The sequence below is a fragment of the Esox lucius genome, chromosome 1 (genome assembly GCF_011004845.1).
Source record: "Esox lucius isolate fEsoLuc1 chromosome 1, fEsoLuc1.pri, whole genome shotgun sequence".
NCBI lineage: Eukaryota > Metazoa > Chordata > Actinopteri > Esociformes > Esocidae > Esox > Esox lucius.
Window position 1 is genome coordinate 41,341,481 of NC_047569.1, and position 19,812 is coordinate 41,361,292.

The 19,812-nt window shown below is 43.6% G+C and overlaps 2 protein-coding genes across 2 annotated transcripts in view; both read left to right on the forward strand.

Annotated features, from left to right (window-relative positions):
- Positions 1-10,934, forward strand: part of zmp:0000001236 (mastermind-like protein 2) — a 72,123-nt gene extending 61,189 nt beyond the window's left edge. Inside the window, exons 3-5 of the mRNA XM_013135889.4 lie at positions 7,083-7,292; positions 7,721-7,823; positions 8,496-10,934. Coding sequence (XP_012991343.3) covers positions 7,083-7,292; positions 7,721-7,823; positions 8,496-9,370 — 1,188 coding nt within the window. The 3' untranslated portion in view covers positions 9,371-10,934. The remainder of the gene's footprint in view (positions 1-7,082; positions 7,293-7,720; positions 7,824-8,495) is intronic.
- Positions 10,935-17,498: 6,564 nt separating this feature from the next.
- tmem123 (transmembrane protein 123) lies at positions 17,499-19,674 on the forward strand. The gene is made up of 4 exons (XM_010865307.4): positions 17,499-17,799; positions 18,327-18,467; positions 18,616-18,856; positions 19,019-19,674. Exons 1-4 carry the CDS (start codon positions 17,736-17,738, stop codon positions 19,041-19,043), a joined length of 471 nt encoding a protein of 156 aa, XP_010863609.3. The 5' UTR covers positions 17,499-17,735; the 3' UTR covers positions 19,044-19,674.
- Positions 19,675-19,812: the final 138 nt, after the last annotated feature.

Consider the following 19,812-nt stretch of genomic DNA (forward strand, 5'->3'; position numbering starts at 1 on the left):
GACTAGAATCAGGAGGATCAGACTGTTGACTAGTATCAGGAGGATCAGACTGTTGACTAGAATCAGGAGGATCAGACTGTTGACTAGAATCAGGAGGATCAGACTGTTGACTAGAATCAGGAGGATCAGACTGTTGACTAGAATCAGGAGGATAAGTTTCTCAAACAGACCGTTTACAAATGCTGGCTATTTCCTAATAGATGATGAGGTCCTCATATTGAGGCAGATGAATTGGGCAATCAATATTCTACTTTTTAATTTGGAATACCCCCACATTTTTCTGTTGTTGTGTACGCCCACGCCATTGCAACACAGAAAATATTATTTTTTAACTTACTTGTTTTGGAAGGGGAACTATTTCACTCATAGTAATTAATGACAGGATATATTTCACTGCACAGTTACTTTAAGGGGTCTTTAAGAGGGTAAGGTTAAGGGTGGAGTGAGAGAGGGCGTGAGAGTACCAGGTCTCTCTCTAACCAAACCAGTGAGAGAGAGGCAGGCATATTTTTTTTCCTGGGAAAGGGATCGGAAGCCAAGTCCAGATGCCGAGGCGGTGATCCCCAGGGACCCGAGTGTGACTGCAGACCTGAAGGAAGCAGTGCTCTAAGTGTGAGAGGCAAAGAGAAAGGGTAGGGACTGGTGGGGGAGGGTAGGGGCTGGGGAGGACACTGGTGGGGGGGAGGGAAGGGGCTGGGGAGGGGCTGGTGGGCGGGGGGGGGTAGGGGCTGGTGGTGGGAGAGGGTAGGGGCTGGGGGGGCTGGTGGGGGGAGAGGGTAGGGGCTGGGGTGGAGAGGGGAGGGGCTGGGGGGGCTGGTGGGGGGAGGGTAGGGGCTGGGGGGGGAAATAGGGGCTTGGGGGGCTGGGGGGGAGAAGGTAGGGGCTGGTGGGGCTGGTGGGGGGAGAGGGTAGGGGCTGGTAAGGGGGGGGGCTGGTAAGGGGGGGGCTGGTAAGGGGGGGGGCTGGTAAGGGGGGGGCTGAGGGGTAGAGAGGGTAGGGGCTGTGGGGGAGGCAGAGAGAACAGAGGGTGGGGGCTGGGAGAGAGTGGCAGACAGGAACTTCTCTGCACCACTTTCAGCTGCTTGAGAGATGGTTCGAGATGGCCTAACCCTGTTCTGACTACCTACCCCTGTTCTGACTACCTAAACCTGTTCTGACTACCTAACCCTGTTCTGACTACCTAACCCTGTTCTGACTACCTAACCCTGTTCTGACTACCTACCCCTGTTCTGACTACCTAAACCTGTTCTGACTACCTAACCCTGTTCTGACTAAGCTAACCCTGTTCTGACTACCTAACCCTGTTCTGACTACCTAACCCTGTTCTGACTACCTACCCCTGTTCTGACTACCTAAACCTGTTCTGACTACCTAACCCTGTTCTGACTACCTAAACCTGTTCTGACTACCTAACCCTGTTCTGACTACCTAAACCTGTTCTGACTACCTAACCCTGTTCTGACTACCTAAACCTGTTCTGACTACCTAACCCTGTTCTGACTACCTAACCCTGTTCTGACTACCTAAACCTGTTCTGACTACCTAACCCTGTTCTGACTAATCTAACCCTGTTCTGACTACCTAACCCTGTTCTGACTACCTAAACCTGTTCTGACTACCTAACCCTGTTCTGACTAATCTAACCCTGTTCTGACTACCTAAACCTGTTCTGACTAATCTAACCCTGTTCTGACTACCTAACCATGTTCTGACTAATTTAAACCTGTTCTGACTAATTTAACCCTGCTGACTACCTAATCCTGTTTTGTATAGCTCACTTAACCCTGTTCTGAATAACTAACTTAATCCTGTTCTTACTAGCTAACTTAATCCTGTTCTTACTAGCTAACTTAAACATGTTCTTACTAGCTAACTTAAACCTGTTTTGACTAGATAACTTAAACCTGTTTTGACTATCTAACCTCAACCTGGCGCTGGTGTTTCTAAGGCTGCTGTCTTCTTCCTTAGAGGGAGCTGAGAGAGCTGGAGCCACATGTGGTATTCATTTACAACAAGCCTGTGAAGAGAATGAAAGGAGAGAAAGTGGGGGATGGGGGTGAGAAGAGAGAAGAAATATGGAAAACAGCTTGATGACTCGTCAGGATGAGAAAGAGAGGATTACTCAGAAATAGAAGCCAACACCACACTCACCGGGTCCTGCTCACTAAAAAGACGGAAGTGTACCACTCTGCTCCATGGCCAGAGGGACAAATGAGCACTTTGTTCCAATGTAACGCCAAGACATTCCAGCTGTGTATTTCACACGCGCCCGTCCATGTGCTTGTGTGCTGGTCATACGTGGACTAGTAGTTGGAGGCAGTGGACCACAGAAATCAGACTAAAGGCTGCTTCCTCTTTCCAACCCGTTTAAAGGTGCCCCTGCATGTGCTGAAAAAGAGCGAAAGAAACGGACAGGGAAGAGAGCATGGAGACGAGCAAGGATGAAGGAGAGAAGTTAGAGAGGAGGAGAGAGGAGGAGAGGAGGGGAGAGAAGGGGAGAGAGGAGGAGAGAGGAAGAGAGAGGAGGAGAGGAGGGGAGAGAAGGGGAGAGAGGAGGAGAGGAGGGGAGAGAGGAGGAGAGGAGGGGAGAGAGGGGGAGAGCAGGGGAGAGAGGAGGAGAGTGGGTGACGGATAGAATAGAGGATGAGAGATGGGAGATATGGTGACGGGGAGAGGGGGCGGGTTGAGAGAGAGACGGTGGGGAAGAGAGAATGTGACATTTTCATTTTTCTGTACTTGCGTTGCTCAGCTGTTTTGTTCATTGTGCTGATGTGAAGTGAACCTGGCTGCAGAGACAATGTTGCACTAGGACTAAGGTCAAAGGTTAACACCTGTTTCACTGGGCCTTCACGCCGTCAGGGCTAACGCTGAGTTAAAGCTATGGTGTTGCTGTTTTACGTCACTTACAACTCCAACTGAGTTCATTTCATTTAGCAGCTCAGCTTTCTGTTACCAGACGTATTTTAGCGATATTACACTTTACTTTAGGGGCTGGTTTTGCAGACAGATTAAGCCTAGAATATGACAAAAAATACAATGGAGGATTCTATTGAACCAGATTTTTTAGTCCTAAACTAGGCTTAATCCGTGTCTGTGAAACCGGCCCTAGATGTTTTGCTTACTGCAGGGTTTGGGTCAATCTGAATTAAAGGCGGTCCACTTAGAATGTGGTTTTGATTTTTATAAATTGAAACACTGAAAAATATATGACACTGTCACTCTGATCATAATGCAAGCTCCGAGCAGAAAGCATAGTCCGATAAATGCAGTTGCTTGTAAAGATCGTATGTCCACTCCCTGAGGGGCTATGTCATAATCCCTCAAAACTTCAAAATGGAACAAAAATGGCAGCCATTTTGGTGAGGGTCCATGCCTAACTGCCTCACCAACATGGCTGACTTTGTGTCCCATCATTATGGGTGTATTGTTCCAATATCCCATTCTAATGTACAGATTGACTGAATAATTATTTGCCCTGATTTCAAAATGTCTAAATACTGATTATGGCCTATTCAGCGTCCAACAACCATGATTGAGCTTGCAGGCACCCTACCTACATCAAGGAGTAGCCAAGGCAAGGCAACATTGTCCTAATCATCTATCCAACCCAGGAAGCATTAAGCCAGTTAGCACTTGCCCCTACAGAACCTGCGGGCTGTTAGAACATTGTGACCAACATTCAAACTCCTGGCCTCAGCTGTATTTACAGGGTTCTCTCCATGTCTCATTCTCCCTTTTCCCCAATATATCTTTATTATTCTCTCCCTCATCCCTCTCTGTCTTTCTACAAGTGTTTCTTTATGGTGATATCCTCTTAGAAGACATCTGGTCTCTAAGTAACAGCCCTGTATAATGATGTCTAGGCCAAATGCTACCCTTGATAGTACACTAGTTTTAACCAGGGCTCATAGGGTGACAGAGTGTAATTTGGGACGTATGCTAAGTGTGCTGGAGTAATTTCTACCCTGGGAAATGTTTTGAGTCCAAACAGTGAGGCGTTGTCTACATTTTGTGTTGTGTTTATTTATGTTATTTAAGAGGGCCATATGTAAGATTTATACTGTACTACTAGCATCACTGCAAGCATAAATGACCAGAAGATATCTGCAGTCATTGTTTTAGGTTAATGTTTCAAATATTTTTTCAACTAAATTGTTCAGAGTTCCTGAAATGTTTCCTATTTAACTGATCTAAACGGCCGTAAAAGCAGTGATCTAAACAGCAGTGATCTAAACGGCAGTGATCTAAACGGCAGTGCTCTAAACGGCAGTGATCTAAATGGCAGTGCTCTATACGGCAGTGCTGTATACGGCAGTGATCTAAACGGCAGTGATCTAAACGGCAGTGCTCTATACGGCAGTGATCTGAACGGCAGAGATCTATACGGCAGAGATCTATACGGCAGTGATCTAAATGGCAGTGATCTAAATTGCAGTGATCTAAACGGCAGTGCTCTATACGGCAGTGATCTAAATGGCAGTGATCTAAACGGCAGTGATCTATACGGCAGTGCTCTATACGGCAGTGCTCTATACGGCAGTGATCTAAACAGTAAGGCTCTATACGGCAGTGATCTAAACGGCAGTGATCTAAACAGCAGTGATCTATACGGCAGTGATCTATACGGCAGTGCTCTATACGGCAGTGCTCTATACGGCAGTGATCTAAACAGTAAGGCTCTATACGGCAGTGATCTAAACGGCAGTGATCTAAACGGCAGTGATCTATACGGCAGTGATCTAAACAGTAAGGCTCTATACAGCAGTGCCCTAAACAGCAGTGCTCTAAACTTTTTGAAAAACCATAATGCATTTAAGCTTGAGCTCATTTTGCAACTTATTCCAACTCTATGGGGTACGAAAACACAAGACAGGTTTTACCAATCCATGACTTAACGTAGTAACCAATCCAGTGTTACTGTGCTGCAGGTAATAGTTTAAATGTAAGATATGCATGGAGGTTGCTGCAGGTGTGCCTTGGAAAAAACCTAAAATTCAAAACATTCCTCCCACAAATTGCAATAATGAGTCCCAAAACTGTCCTGAGTTATAAACCCAAGGGCACAGAGGTAAACAGCATCTAATGGTTTAACTGTAGGAGCTGCTGCTTGCATTTAGATCGGAAGATAGACAGGCTATATTTCTGTGAAGGAATCCAAAGGTTAAATGAGGCTGGGTTTTAGGGAGGTGGGGAGGTGTAGTTTAAGATAGGTGGGGTTAAATGGAGGTTTGGTAAAGAGTTGCGGTTTTGTTTAAGAGAGGTGTGGTTTAAGAGAGGTGTGGTTTAAGAGAGGTGTGGTTTAAGGCAGGAAGAGATGTGAGGGTTTTAGGGTGGTGAGGTAACATGGAGGTGGGGTGGAATAGTTTAATTAAGGGAGGTGGAGCTCAACCGAACTGAGGTAAAAGGAAGGTGGGAAGGTGTATTTTAAAATAGGTGGATTTAAGGGAGGTAGTTAGAGGTAGTTAGAGGTAGTTAAAGGTAGTTAGAGGTAGTTATGGTGTTGAAATGATACACTAAAACACACAATCTGCACACAGTTCCCTTCCTGCTCTATCAGGAATTTGTTCCTTCCTCGTCGGATTTGCCCAGGGAACTGCTTCGTCTTAGGCAGACTGTTTTCCATATCACTCTGAAAAACAGCCTCTCTCCCCATCTTTCCACTTCCCTAAAATGCTTTTCCCTACCATCTAACCTCCTTTGAAAGATGCCTTTTTGCAGACACTTTTGTTTCTGCTTCAGGGGGAGCGGCCATACTGAGTTTGGAGCAAATGCTTGATAGTTTGTAATGGAAGGATGCTATCTAGTGGGAGGTTTGTGGTATTGCATTGTTTTGCTGGGATAATACCTCCAATAGGCTAAGCTATTTAATGACTGGCTACCAAGGTATTTACCATATATTCATGTAAAGATTTATTAGTTTTTCACAAGTGTTAACAAAGTAAAGTGCAAGTCCCCTCACAAGATGAACAATCATGGTATGTGTGCATTTTCTCTACAGCAGTCTCATAGACATTATTAATTCATTAATACCTTTTTATAATAATAGTTACAGTCCCTCGCACCAGGGTGGATATGGTATTCATTAGTGTCATTGAATTTGATGTATTATATTCCTTTTGAGGACTGAGTTTCATTTACATGCCAGATAATGTTGTTTTCAGATATATTTAGTTTAGTGAGAGAAGTATGGGGTTTGTTCAATATGGTGTGAGTTGAAAAGTGTATAAGAATATATAGAAGCGTAAAGAATACATATTAAAAAATAATTGTGGTTAGCTAAGTAAAGCTACAACAAGATCTGAAGGTATCTCCACACTGCACTCAAGCTCTTATTTGTCGACTAGCACAAGTTATTGAGATACACTATTTGAGGTGTTGTTGACTGGGGGGGTTATTGAGATACACTAGTTAAGGTTTTGTTGACTAGGGGGGGTAATTGAGATACACTAGTAGAGGTGTTGTTGACTAGGGGGGTTATTGAGATACACTAGTTGAGGTTTTGTTGACTGGGGGGGTAATTGAGATACACTAGTTGAGGTGTTGTTGACTGGGGGGGTTATTGAGATACACTAGTTGAGGTGTTGTTGACTAGGGGGGTAATTGAGATATACTAGTTGAGGTTTTGTTGACTAGGGGGGGTAATTGAGATACACTAGTTGAGGTGTTGTTGACTTGGAGGGTTATTGAGATACACTAGTTAAGGTTTTGTTGACTAGGGGGGGTAATTGAGATACACTAGTTGAGGTGTTGTTGACTAGGGGGGTTATTGAGATACACTAGTTAAGGTTTTGTTGACTAGGGGGGGTAATTGAGATACACTAGTTGAGGTGTTGAAATCACCATGATGATGGTGACTTATGTCCTTCTTGCAAAGGTTTGACATAAGTTCTCCGGTACAACTGATACTACCTAATGTGTGATAATATTAAATTATCATTTAGCACTGAATTGGAATCGAAGTAGGTGAACTGAACCTGAACAACTGGTTTAATATGCCATGTTATATTATTTTGCCATGTGGCCATAAACTAGGGGTTTATGTTGAGATGTGACTTACTTATTCCATGTTCCTTTCTAATCAGATGCCTCCTGGGCCAAGCATGGCAACCAACAGCAGCCTGGTAGGGTTGTCATCCCTGCCCCAGCAACGCCCCTCCGTTCCAGGCACCTCCACGCAGCAGAAAGCCCCAGGCCAGGGGAAGGCCCAGGCTATGCTAACCCAGCAGAAAGCTGCAGGGCAAGGGAAGGCCCAGGCCATGCAAACCCACCAGCAGCACATCATCAAAGACTCAGTGAGCTAAACTCATTTGCAACTTTTCAGTCAGCTGCATAAAGTGAAAATCACACGTTTAGTTTTCATATTCCGTTTATTAGCGACAAAATTATTCTGTTGACATTGACTACTATACTCGTATTTGCAGACAAATTTTCCTCACAAACTTTTTTAGGATGTCTCCACCAGAGGAGATTGAACACAGTGATCTGTAGTGTACAGAATGATGCCCAATCAGCAGTCCATTCACATAAATGTTGTTATGACTTATGACTGGTATACACCCACACTATTCCTGCAAAGAAAATGCTGCTTTTTACATTTACAAAAAAAAAAGGGAAGGAAATCTATTTTCCTAATATTTGTAGTAATTATAGATACTGTTTCATAGAAATCTGAAAATACTGGGCAATAACTTTAAATATATTTGTTGTTTTTGTATTACAGGACAAAGGTAATAGCCAAGATCAGTTTAACCGTCACCTTACCAGACCGCCACCAGACTACCAGCAGCCATGTGGATTGGCCCAACAGACAAGCCTGTTCACGGGTAGGCTGCATCATTCTGTTGAATAATTCTGTTCAATCAAATGTATATAGTAAAGTCATTTTTAACATCAGCAGTTGTCACATAGTGCTTTTACAAAACACCCAGCCTGAAACCCCAAGGAGCAAGCAATAACAGAGTTGATGCACAGTGTCACAGTGTGAAAAACGCCCTAAAAGGGGCAAAACATAGGAAGAAACCTAGAGAGGAACCAGGCTCTAAGGTGTGACCAGTCCTCTTCTGGCTGTGCCGGGTAATGATTATTAGAGTACAAATTGTAATAATTAATAAATACATGTGGGCTGTGTCCAGAGTCTATAAAACAATCAGTCAGAAGCATGACCACATGGACAAGAACAGGGACAATCATGGGGGGTCAGTGGGGTGGCAGCCAAAATCGTCAAGTATCATCAGCTACTTGATCTGCAACACAACCAGGAGGTTGGGACAGCTACAGGTCATTGGAGCCTGGATCCAGGGGCTCATGTCGGTTGTTTTATTCATGTTATGTTTCTTTATCCTTGATGATCAATGGTTGCTTGACACTATTTTCCATCCATCTCAAAGTGCAATTTGTATTATTCAACTGTTGGAATGGTTAATAAAGTGTGTTGTTTTATTCCGTTGTCAAAACAGATGAGTCCCAATCAACCTTTTCTGTTGTTATTCATTCAGGAATGAGTTCCTCCCTGGACCAGAACGACCTTCCGCCCATGTCCTGTCACATACCCAGTGGCCCAGGAGCCAAGATGACTCCGCAGAACGGAGATCGGCGGTTTGGGAGCAGCCCTGAAACCCACCAGCTCCAACAGCAAAACAACCAGAGGATTGGAGCAGGAGGTGGACTGAACCAAAACAAGTCTAGATTCCCTGGTCCTCATAACGGTCAGGGGAATGTGTTTGGTCTGGGCACTCACCCCACAAGGACATCATTAGGCCAGCAGGGTGGTGGGAGGCCCAGCCAGGGTCCAGGGCAGAGCCTGGGGGACATCATGGGCTGGCCTCCTGGAGCAAAACCTTCCACCATGGGCCCTGGGCCCGGGCCTCTTGGGGTGCGGCGGCTGTCCAGCTCTCTCCAAACCCAGGGGGGGCAGTCCCAGTCCCCGCTCCATATGGCCAACCACCAGTACCCACTCGGCCCCCGGCAGATGGGCCCCGGCCCGCCCAACCAGGTTGCACCAGACGTTGGCATGCTCCCTCTGAATCCAGCCCTGCGTGGCTCGACCAGCACCACCAGATCCAGCCAAACCATGATGCCTCAACTGCCGGGCCTGACTGGCCACAGCCAGGCTTCTCAGGATCAGATGCTCCCGGCAGGGGGCAGCGGCGCCGGGGTCTTCCCACCACACAACCCCGGGGGCAGCTACCAGAACCAGAATAGCCGGGCTGTTAACCGCCTGACCTTTGACTTCCTCCAGGAAGGCGACAACACCGTCCCTGGGATCAACACTGACTCCGACTTCATCGACTCGCTGCTGAAGTCAGGATCCGGGAATGATGACTGGATGAAAGACATCAACCTCGATGAAATCCTGGGAGGCCACTCATGAAGTTGGGCACATTCCATGAACGCTGCCCAGAGTTTTACCCAAAAGATCTCATGAATTGGGATTCACTCCAGAGAGTTTTTCCATAGAACCATTGCAGAGAAATTGGGGCCGAGGGTTTTTTATGGACAAAAGCTGACGTTCTACTGTTTCAGGTTAGGTCACAGGGTGTGCCAGGAGCTCCTCTTGCCTGATCAGAACAAACTCCTGTCCTCATCCATGAAACCTAATAACTGCACACTATACCCATAGAGAGAACATGGATGGAGGGCCTGGTACAGTCCCAAATGGACCCATGTTCCCTTTAAAAGGCACTACATATTGCAAGGGCTCACAGGCTCATAGGTGATGCAGTAGGAAAATGGAGTACCATTTGGGATGCACTTAATGTGCCGAACTCCACCCAAAGGATTACCTTTGCAATGCTATGTTACTTTGTAAACCCAATATATTATTTGGTATCCAATTATACTGTGCTTTTTATTTTGTGTATTCCTGTGAAAAAAATATTCTGTATAAAAATGTTTAGTACTTTCCAAGGTTCATTTTTTTCAAAAGGTCCATTTAATAAGAACCTGAGTTTGTCTGACTATCTATCGTCAACTGCTTTTGAATATATTCTATCAGACTTTTCTCTTGTAATTACATGGGCTTAAATAACAGCCTATTCCCTGCATAGTGCACTGTTCTTACCTATATAGGGTGTAATCTCCTATGAGATGTGACCCAAAAAGCACACTGTGAACAGGAAGTAGTCATACTACCAGCATGCGTCCCAAAAGGCATCCTATTCCCTATGTAGTGTACTACTTAGAACCAGGGCCCATGTGAATCTTAAGAGGCCTATTGTCAGTTTGAACACAATTGGAGAAGTCCAGGGAACAGCCCCGATGAGCAGTTAGGGTTTACTGCCTTGTTCAGGGACAGAATGAAGAATTTCTCACCCACATTTCGGTTACGGTTCAGACCGTCTGACCGCGATGCCTCCTGCTCCCATGGGGCTGTGGTAACACGTAGTGCACAAAGAGGGTCACATTTATGCTAGATGGTCAGCCTCTCTGTGGTGTTCGATGTACTCAATGTACACAGCTCGTTGGTGAGCATGGTGCTGCTCTACAGAGAGGCCAGACAGTATCTACCCCCTGGTCACATATCCCCCACCCAGACAGTATCCACCCCCTGGTCACATATCCCCCACCCAGACAGTATCTACCCCCTGGTCACATATCCCCCACCCAGACAGTATCTACCCCCTGGTCACATCGCCCCCACCCAGACAGTATCTACCCCCTGGTCACATCGCCCCCACCCAGACAGTATCTACCCCTGGTCACATCACCCCCACCCAGACAGTATCTACCCCCTGGTCACATATCCCCCACCCAGACAGTATCTACCCCCTGGTCACATCACCCCCAACCATATCATTATCCAAGCATATATTTTGCGTCTGGGACTGTATTGGATCAATGGTGAGCCAAAAGATTTTACCCATGTATTTTCTTTATTTTTCATCTAATATTTAATAATCTATTGGAGAAAAAAAAGAATAAGACATTATAAACAATCTAATAAAAGTGTTTAAATAATGTGTGAGCCCTTATACTTTTTTTACTGGCCAAGGAAAAATACAAATCTGCGTTATTCAGTTTTACAGAGCTAAATACCTAGTTACTGCTGTATATTCCACCTGACAAATTGAAACATACAAATCCTCCACAGCATTCTGAGTCTGTACTGATAAGACCTGGGGAAAGAGGGAGGAGAATGGAAGACCAGGGGAAAGAGGGAGGAGAATGGAAGACCAGGGGAAAGAGGGAGGAGAATGGAAGACCAGGGGAAGGAGGGAGGGAGGAGATTTGAAGACCAGGAGAAGGAAGGAGGAAGGAGATTTGAAGACCAGGAGAAGGAAGGAGGAAGGAGATTTGAAGACCAGGAGAAGGAAGGAGGAAGGAGATTTGAAGACCAGGAGAAGGAAGGAGGGATGCTGAAGTAGAGCCCAGGAGCTTGGTTATGCATTTATTTACGTTGTAATGATTACATTGGCTGGTACCTTATGTGGGATTCATATATTACTGGCTTAGATAGTCTGAACCAGGGGCGATTCTAGGGTCAGAGCTTTAGGGGTGCTGAGCAGCCAATGAGCCCCACTGCCACCACCCACCCTCTTTTCACACAAAAACAAAAAATATGTCTATTGAAAAATAACTTTATCATTTTTTCAGATTTTTTTTTCCTTTTATTTTTTTACCTTTTCAGAGCACCAGCTTAATTGTGAGAGTTCACACAGACAGCCCCCTGTAACAAACACAAAACCTTCTTCACTCAGCAGGTTTTCCTGATCGTTAACTCCATGTGCCTCCTTTTGTATCAACAGTCATCAGATTGGTTAGATTGGATTCAACTTTATTGTCATTGAACAAAGTAACAGGTACTTGGACAACAGAATGTAATTAATCTTCTGTAAATGATTTACAAATGGCCATCTCTAACATATCTGGTTGCACGCCTGTCTGAACTTTCATAAACCAAAATAAGTCATCAATAAATAATAATAAAACAAGCTTCACATCAAGAGCAAAGAAAAAAAAGGTAAAACCAAAAAGTCCAAAATATCCAGATTATTTACAGAGGTCTTGAAAATACTTTAAAAAAGAAAGAGAGGGAAATCCTGAATCCCCATTTGGCTCTACTTTGGGAGAGTTCATCTATGTCCCTGCACTTTGAGGGTGGCAAACCAGTCAATGACCCTTTTTTTCAAGCAACTCCTTCTCAATAGACATCACAGCTAGGTGCTGGAGTCTGCTTTGGCCTGTGGTCCTCCTGAGCCATGTATGGAGCCGACGCAAGGCACTAAAAGACCGCTCACATGTACAGCTGCTAACTGTTATTGTCAAGGCAACCTGCATAACATCTTTCAGTGAAGGGAACATTTCCAAATCTAGGAGTTTGTACACTGCTAGCATGTCCTGAACTGCACCAGCCTCACTCTTGCGCTTCAGAAAGTTTTTTGCAGAAAAACACTAAACTTTCTTTTATAGTCTAGTTTGATAGTCAGCCACAACTGAAAAACAACAGATATAAATCTAGGAATAAATAACAATTATTTTAAAAAGCCACAATGAGTGTTTTCACACATACTGGTGGTATACAGTGATATGTTTGTTTTCACTCTGGTCCAAACGCCAGGGCTTCATGTTTCCATGACTGAACAGAAAAGACGCACGTAATGTCATGTTTACATGACTCCCGATTGTTAAAATGAGTATCAAATTAACGATAAACTTTAACAACAGAGACACACGTAGGCACTACACAGGTACGCAGTTTATTTGTCGCGCTGCTGTTTTTGTTTCACGCTCTAGCAGTTAATAAACAGAACTGCATGCGTCTTGCGGAAGAACATTGTAACCGGCGCTACTTCTCTCCGTTTATGACTATGGACGAGTCACCCAGGTCCGGTGCTACTCCACAGCGGGGGCGAATCGCTGGACTAAAATAGTCCGAAAATAAACACATATTTTAGGTGTACCGTGATTCAGGATACTGACTCCAGTACTCACCGATATGGTTTCGGAATCGGAACAACTCTAGGCAAAAGGAAAGAAGTGTGAGACACAGTTTGGAGCAACTTAGTTGATTCACAACACGACATAACGGGTTCTCACTCGGCGTGTGTTTCGCGCTGGATAGCGGTCGTGCTGTTGCAGGTACAGAGAAGTAGAAGAAAAGAGGATGACACCATTTGCTAAGCGGGGGTGACAATTTAAACCACAAACTACGGAGTATGTTTTGGACATTATTTAACCTTGTCAAAGACGAACAAAAATTTTACTCCAAGATTTAGGGGTGCTGAGCTCCTTTTTAGGGGTGCTGAAGCACCCCTAAAAAGATGCTAGCCTCGCCCACGGCCTGAACGATGTCATAATGATTTTAACAACAAACTGGCTGTGGTCCAGATGTACACAGGCAGAGCTCTTTTGATTGGTCCAAATATCACTTAGTGGACATAGATCAGGAAAGGACTAGACAGTAAATGGTCCAAAGTATTTAATTCATATTTTAACCAATAACATAATTATTTGGAAAAGATATGACTGGTTAAACAAGACAGAACTCATGGTGGTGGCTCCTGCACCACTGCTCAGGGAAGTTGGAGACCTGGCCCTGGTTGTGGATGGTGGCTCCTGCACCACTGCTCAGGGAAGTTGGAGACCTGGCCCTGGTTGTGGATGGTGGCTCCTGCACCACTGCTCAGGGAAGTTGGAGACCTGGCCCTGGTAGTGGATGGTGGCTCCTGCACCACTGCTCAGGGAAGTTGGAGACCTGGCCCTGGTAGTGGATGGTGGCTCCTGCACCACTGCTCAGGGAAGTTGGAGACCTGGCCCTGGTAGTGGATGGTGGCTCCTGCACCACTGCTCAGGGAAGTTGGAGACCTGGCCCTGGTAGTGGATGGTGGCTCCTGCACCACTGCTCAGGGAAGTTGGAGACCTGGCCCTGGTTGTGGATGGTGGCTCCATTTCCCCGTCACCGGAGGTGCGCAACTTGGGTGTCAACCTGGACTCCACTCTCTCCTTCCGGTCCCACATCAACAAAATCACCAAGTCTACCTTCTACCACCTCAGAAATATTTCACGACTCCGGCCTTCACTCACACATTCAGTAACCGAGACACTCATCCATGCATTTATCACCTCCCGTCTGGATTACTGCAATGGTGTCCTGTCTGGACTGCCCACCAAGACCCTCAGCAGACTCCAGTATGTCCAGAACTCTGCTGCCATGGTTCTAACCCACACAAAGCCCTGGCAGCATATTACTCCCATTTTCAAACAGCTCCACTGGTTGCCAGTCAAGTCTCGCATCACCTATAAGATCCTCCTGCTCACCTACAAATCTCTCCATGGACTCTCACCAAAATACCTCACAGAACTACTCCACCCCTACACACAGTCACGTTCCTTGCGGTCCTCTGACAAAGACCTACTGGATACCCCCCTCATTTGTTAAGTGACCTTGGGTATTATGAAAGGAGCTTTATAAGTATAAGTTATTATTAAAAGTTGTTGTTTTTATTTTATTAGAATTTGGCTCCATGTGTAATCACAGCCTCTTTACACACTGTTATCCACTTCTCAAATACTAATTTAAAACGTGACCGTAACCAGAATGTGAATAATATCAGTCCAAATGACACAGAACATGGTATAAACTGGGGTTTGGATATCTGCAGTCACTCTCCCAACTGCTCTCTCGATCACTCGTGTAAAATTTAGTCTGGAAGCGGAAGTCAACACCTGGTTTGGTGAAAGAATACAATTTTCAATAATTTGTGTGGCCTTATTTGGAACCTTTCTGTGCCTGCAGATTACACCCCGATCAGGTGTTGGATCATTTGTTTTGATACAAAGCACTGGTTGTTAGATTAGCATGGCCAGAGCAATTGATGACCACGCATTAGGCTAATGTTTTTGCGTATATTACAAAACGCACCGAAACACTCTAAACCCACTCATTACATTTGAATAGTATTCCAGATAACAGATCAGCACTTAAATGCCTGAAAAAGGCATAAATCCATATTGGAATTATGCAGTTCAGAACAAGAAAAATATAAATATGGCTTAATGTGATAATGTCGAATACAACATGCTTAAACATACTGTCCTGTTGCATTGTACTACACCAGGTGACGCAAAATGTTACGACCTAGGAGCAAAACACTGGTGGATCAGCTACATATATACACTTATACTTAAAAATGCTCAGATGCTGAATCAAGATATCTAACACAAATGTGTGCCGTTTCCCTGCAGCTGCCGCGTTTGTAGACAAACGTTCCCACCAAGTTGCCAGACATGTATTATTGCCTGATCATCGGGTAATTTATCAGTGATATTCATACAGATTAAACAAATTAATTATTTATATTATTTTTTTATTTATTTTTTAGACAGCAATAACCAGCTCTTAGCAATCCAGCTGTACCGTACTAGCTACATTAACTAGATAACGTTAGCTAGCCAATGTTTTTGTTGGCTAGTACAATGGACATGGAAAGGTTAAACTAACTAGGCGTTTCTCAATGTCAAGGAAGGATCCTTGACATTGAGAAACAGCTACTGACTAACGTTTCTTACTAAGTTTACCTCCCCCACAAATAATGGCTATGTATGGCGTTTGCCACTGGCCGTTTTAACAGCGTATTAGCCAGTAATAAACTTTACCGGTATCTACTAACGCACTGGAATATTCATAGGAATTGAGCAATTGCTATCGAGTCTGCCAAAGGTATTTCATTTCATGGCATAAGAACGTATTTTTTACTTTCATTCGTGAATTACATTTATACATTAACTATCAATAAAGGCGACGATAACTAACCTTTTCATCAAGGGAAAAGACAAAAGAATCGTGGAATCTACCAGAAAAAAATTATAAATGTCGTTGCTCTCAATAGATTTGAACTTAGGTCTTCCACGTGAGAGGCACTGTCTCTAACCACTACGTCACAACATTACACGTTTCAGCAGTCGCTAGGCTCCTTTGAGGATTGTGTTAAACTGACTAACGTTTCTTACTAAGTTTACCTCCACCACAAAGAGTCTATGAACTCTATTGCTTTTGCCACTGGCCGTTTTAGCAGCTTATTAGCTAGTAATCTGCTTACTAGTATCTACTAACTTCATATGAATAATCATAAGAATTGAGGAATTGCTAGTGAGACTGAAGAGATACCATGCCAGAAACAGTCGCAATATAACCATATACAGTTTCAGGTTTAGCCAGCGAAGTTATCTTCAATACGGAATAATTCACAATGCATAGTTCTCTTCGCCTGCGAGGATATACAAACTCAGGACCTATAGTTCACAAGTCTGCTTCTCTACGCTATTTAACAAGGGTCAGTCAGTCAGTGTTCCCTCTTAGCCTGCTCCTCTTACCAGGTGCGCAAAAAGGTTAAATAAACAAGAAACCAGGCAAGCTTAGATCAGCCGGCCCGCAATAGAAAGTGTTGATCACGGCTGCCCTCTCAAGATTCTAACCCAGGTCGCCCATATGAAAGGCTGTGTCTTTAACCACAACACCGAGCTGCATATTTGCTGGATCTCAGTATAGCATATGGACATTATATAATGTTGTCATGCATTAACATCAAGTTTGAATATTCCGTCAAGTTTGAATATTCCGTTAGACACCATTAACCATAGTGTTAAACTGAGTAACGTTTCTTATGAAGTTTACCTCCACCACAAATAGTATCTACTGTTTGACTTTAGCCACTGACTGCGTATTAGCCAGTAATATGTTGCTAGACGCCATTACGCATTTTGTTGAACTTAGTAACGTCTCTTTCCAAGTTTACCACCACCACAAAAAGCGTATATTAACTGTATGGCTTTTGCCATTGGTCAGTCTTTTACATACTAGATTTTTAACTATACGGCCTTCTAAATGTCAATGATGGCTTTTATTGTGATAATGAAAATCTGAGTGCTGCCAGCTTAATATCCTGCTGCTAAAATAACGCTAATGAAGCCTCCTTTGGCCATCACTACAGTAAACAGTTTTATTTTAGGCTACCCATAGCTACAGAAGGTTGTAACCAGCGAAGTTTTTGTCTATTCTGAACAAATCCTCTTTTACCACTGGCCGTTTTAACAGCTTATTAGCCATTCATGAATTACAAAGAATATCTATCAATATAGGTGACAATATATTTATAACAGATTTATTGTCAAGTGAAAAGACGAGAGAATCGTGTAGGCAGCGAAGTGTTTGTCTTTCCTAAATAAATCCTTATATCAGAAAAGTTTTATTTTAAGCTTCCTATTACGTATCTACATAAAGTTATAGCCAGTGAAGTTTATGTCTGTCCTGAACCTCAGGAATAATGTGTGTTAACTGCTACAGGAGTCGAACGCGGCAGTACATAATTTATAGGTGAACCGTGGTAAATATCCAGATATGGACCAGATTATAATTTGATCATTAACCTCTCCCCCAAAACGTCAAACGAAAGAAACATACCAAATGTGTGCAAAAAATGATTAGCCAATCAGATAAGTGCATCGGCTAAATTACGAAAATGCACACGAATGTAGCACACCCCGGAAATTTTAGGGGAGTTCCTCACAGAGAGCTTTGGCTGGCTCCACCATATAGTTCAAGAAAGTGATATTGCATACCACGGAGTCCAAAAGAAGTCTGACTCTTATTGTGTGGATTATGAATGTTTTATTCACACTACTAAATTAATGCAGTCGAGCCTGTCGATTACAGAAAAACAAAATCTTCTTAGCTAGATAAATACACATATACCCAATTTCTGTTGAAATATTGATTTTGCCGTAGGAACTACAGTAAAATGATGGATTTCAACGCTTTACAAGTTGTCGTGGCTTTCTACACGTGCGTGTGTCTTACGTGTGGTAAGTACAGTAGTTACTGTGTTTTGTTATTTATTGAACACTTTAGTTGTTTTTTATTGAGGCTTTCAAATCAAATTCCGTGTTTCTGTTAAGAAAGTTAACGGAAGTGAAATTGTGCAACGTGTAGCCATTTACTTTGGTCGAAACAGAAATATTCACTTGTAAAATACACTTAAGCCTCTAATCGATTGCATCACTAATCAATTCTGCCCCTATAAGTGCGTTATGTTGGGTGCGATGTAATGTTTACATTGTAGCTAATATTTACGTGTCTACTAAGTGAGCAAATGTTTCTGTCTTTTCGGTTATTGTTCGATTCACACGGGATGCCGGTATTAAAATGTGCGAACGCACTAGGTCACCCTAGATAACAGCAAAAGCTAAAATGGTTAGTTTTTATGTCCATCTTTCAAACGAGGCAGTGTTTTATAGTTTTGTTGACGCTGTGAAAATAAGTCACTGATCATATGAATTAATGCAGTTGCCTACCGCAGGCAAATAACATATTGACATTTTCTAACATCCAGGTAGTACTACCCATCAGCATGGGAGTGACAACACATCCATGTCAACAAATCCCGGTCCAACCGTAGAACTACCAGTTAATAACAGAACCGAACATTCTCTGAAAACAACCAAACCTACCTCTCCCTCTACAACCTCTTTAGGTAAGGAATATATTTGCTAATCAAATCCTAACCACCACCCCAAGGACAGCTGTTGTTTTCCCCTATACATAATACCAGTGTTGCTGGAGACCCTCTACCCCTAGTAGAAACAAACTCCACTAACTCTGTGTGTCATTGTATTCTGTAGCAGGTGTAGAGAACGCCACCCCCAGCGCCGCCAACACCACCACCACCCCCAGCGCCAACACCACCACCACCACCACCAACAGCACTGCCACTACTAGCCCCCCCAACTCTCCCTCTGGCCCCTCCTTCCACATGGGGAGTTTCCTGGGAGGTATGGTGCTGGCATTCCTCATAACCATGGCTGTGATAACAGGCTATAACCTGTCCTGCCTCAGACGTGATGTCCGCTACCATACACTGGCGTAAGTACACACTGATGAAAGCAGGTTGCTGTTTCCAGAAAGTAACGCACACTCTGTAATTTAGTTTAAACTATCTGCAATATATACATTTTTATTATACTATCCCTGTGGTCTCGCATCCATTTACACTGACAGCATTTGTAAATGTTCTTGCACTTTCAGTGAGGAGCATGACGCTATTATCTGAGATGGGCGCTGAAGAGGAAGGTGGATGATCTTAACCTATGGGAAAGGGGGCGTGGACTTTTAACGTCTGATTCAAAGTGTACAGTAATTTATGATGAATTTAATCTCTTATGACACTGAATTTCAGAACTACGGTCGGAATCCAGACTTTGCTTTTCGCCTAGATCCCGCAAAAGCTTTCCGTATTGAGGAACTCACTTTCCACGAGAAACATCCCAGAACGGACTATAAAACTATATAATGCAAACAGGACTATAAAAGACAATAATATATAAAGAGGACTATTAGAAACTTCCCAGAAGTTAAAAGGACTTTTTAAATCTCTAATATGCCAAAGGGACAATTTGAAACTTTCCAGATGTTAAAGGGACTGTTTAAAACTGTCCCAGTTTTTAAAGAACTATGAAATCCTCCAGTTGTTGAATGATGTATATATGAAGTGGTTCCACTTCCTGATCAGGGAGTAATACAGCATTAAAACCTGTAAGGTTTTCTTGAAGTGCAGCTAAGAGTAATGCATGATTTCCCCATTTAGTTCACCGCTGTTTAAAAGCAATGCCTTGAAAGGGAATATGGTGCGGTTTGGGACATATTTGATCACTTTGTTTATATTATATTTCATGTTTCTGAAAGATGTTTTTGTCTTCTTATTCGGTTATCATCCACTCTTTGTAGAATAAAGGTTATTTTTGCAATTAGAAATGATCAGCTGACATTAGCTGACATTACTGGTTTCTAGTAATTTTAGCAGGTCCCAGATGAGTCCCAGT

What these genes read in the sequence shown, in the direction of transcription:
- tmem123 (XM_010865307.4), top strand. Translation starts at nt 17,736, where the DNA reads ATGATGGATTTCAACGCTTTACAAGTTGTCGTGGCTTTCTACACGTGC. An exon ending in GTGCGTGTGTCTTACGTGTG is followed by an intron (nt 17,800 to 18,326) that starts GTAAGTACAGTA and finishes TCTAACATCCAG; the next exon opens with GTAGTACTACCCATCAGCAT. An exon ending in GTCCGCTACCATACACTGGC is followed by an intron (nt 18,857 to 19,018) that starts GTAAGTACACAC and finishes TTGCACTTTCAG; the next exon opens with TGAGGAGCATGACGCTATTA.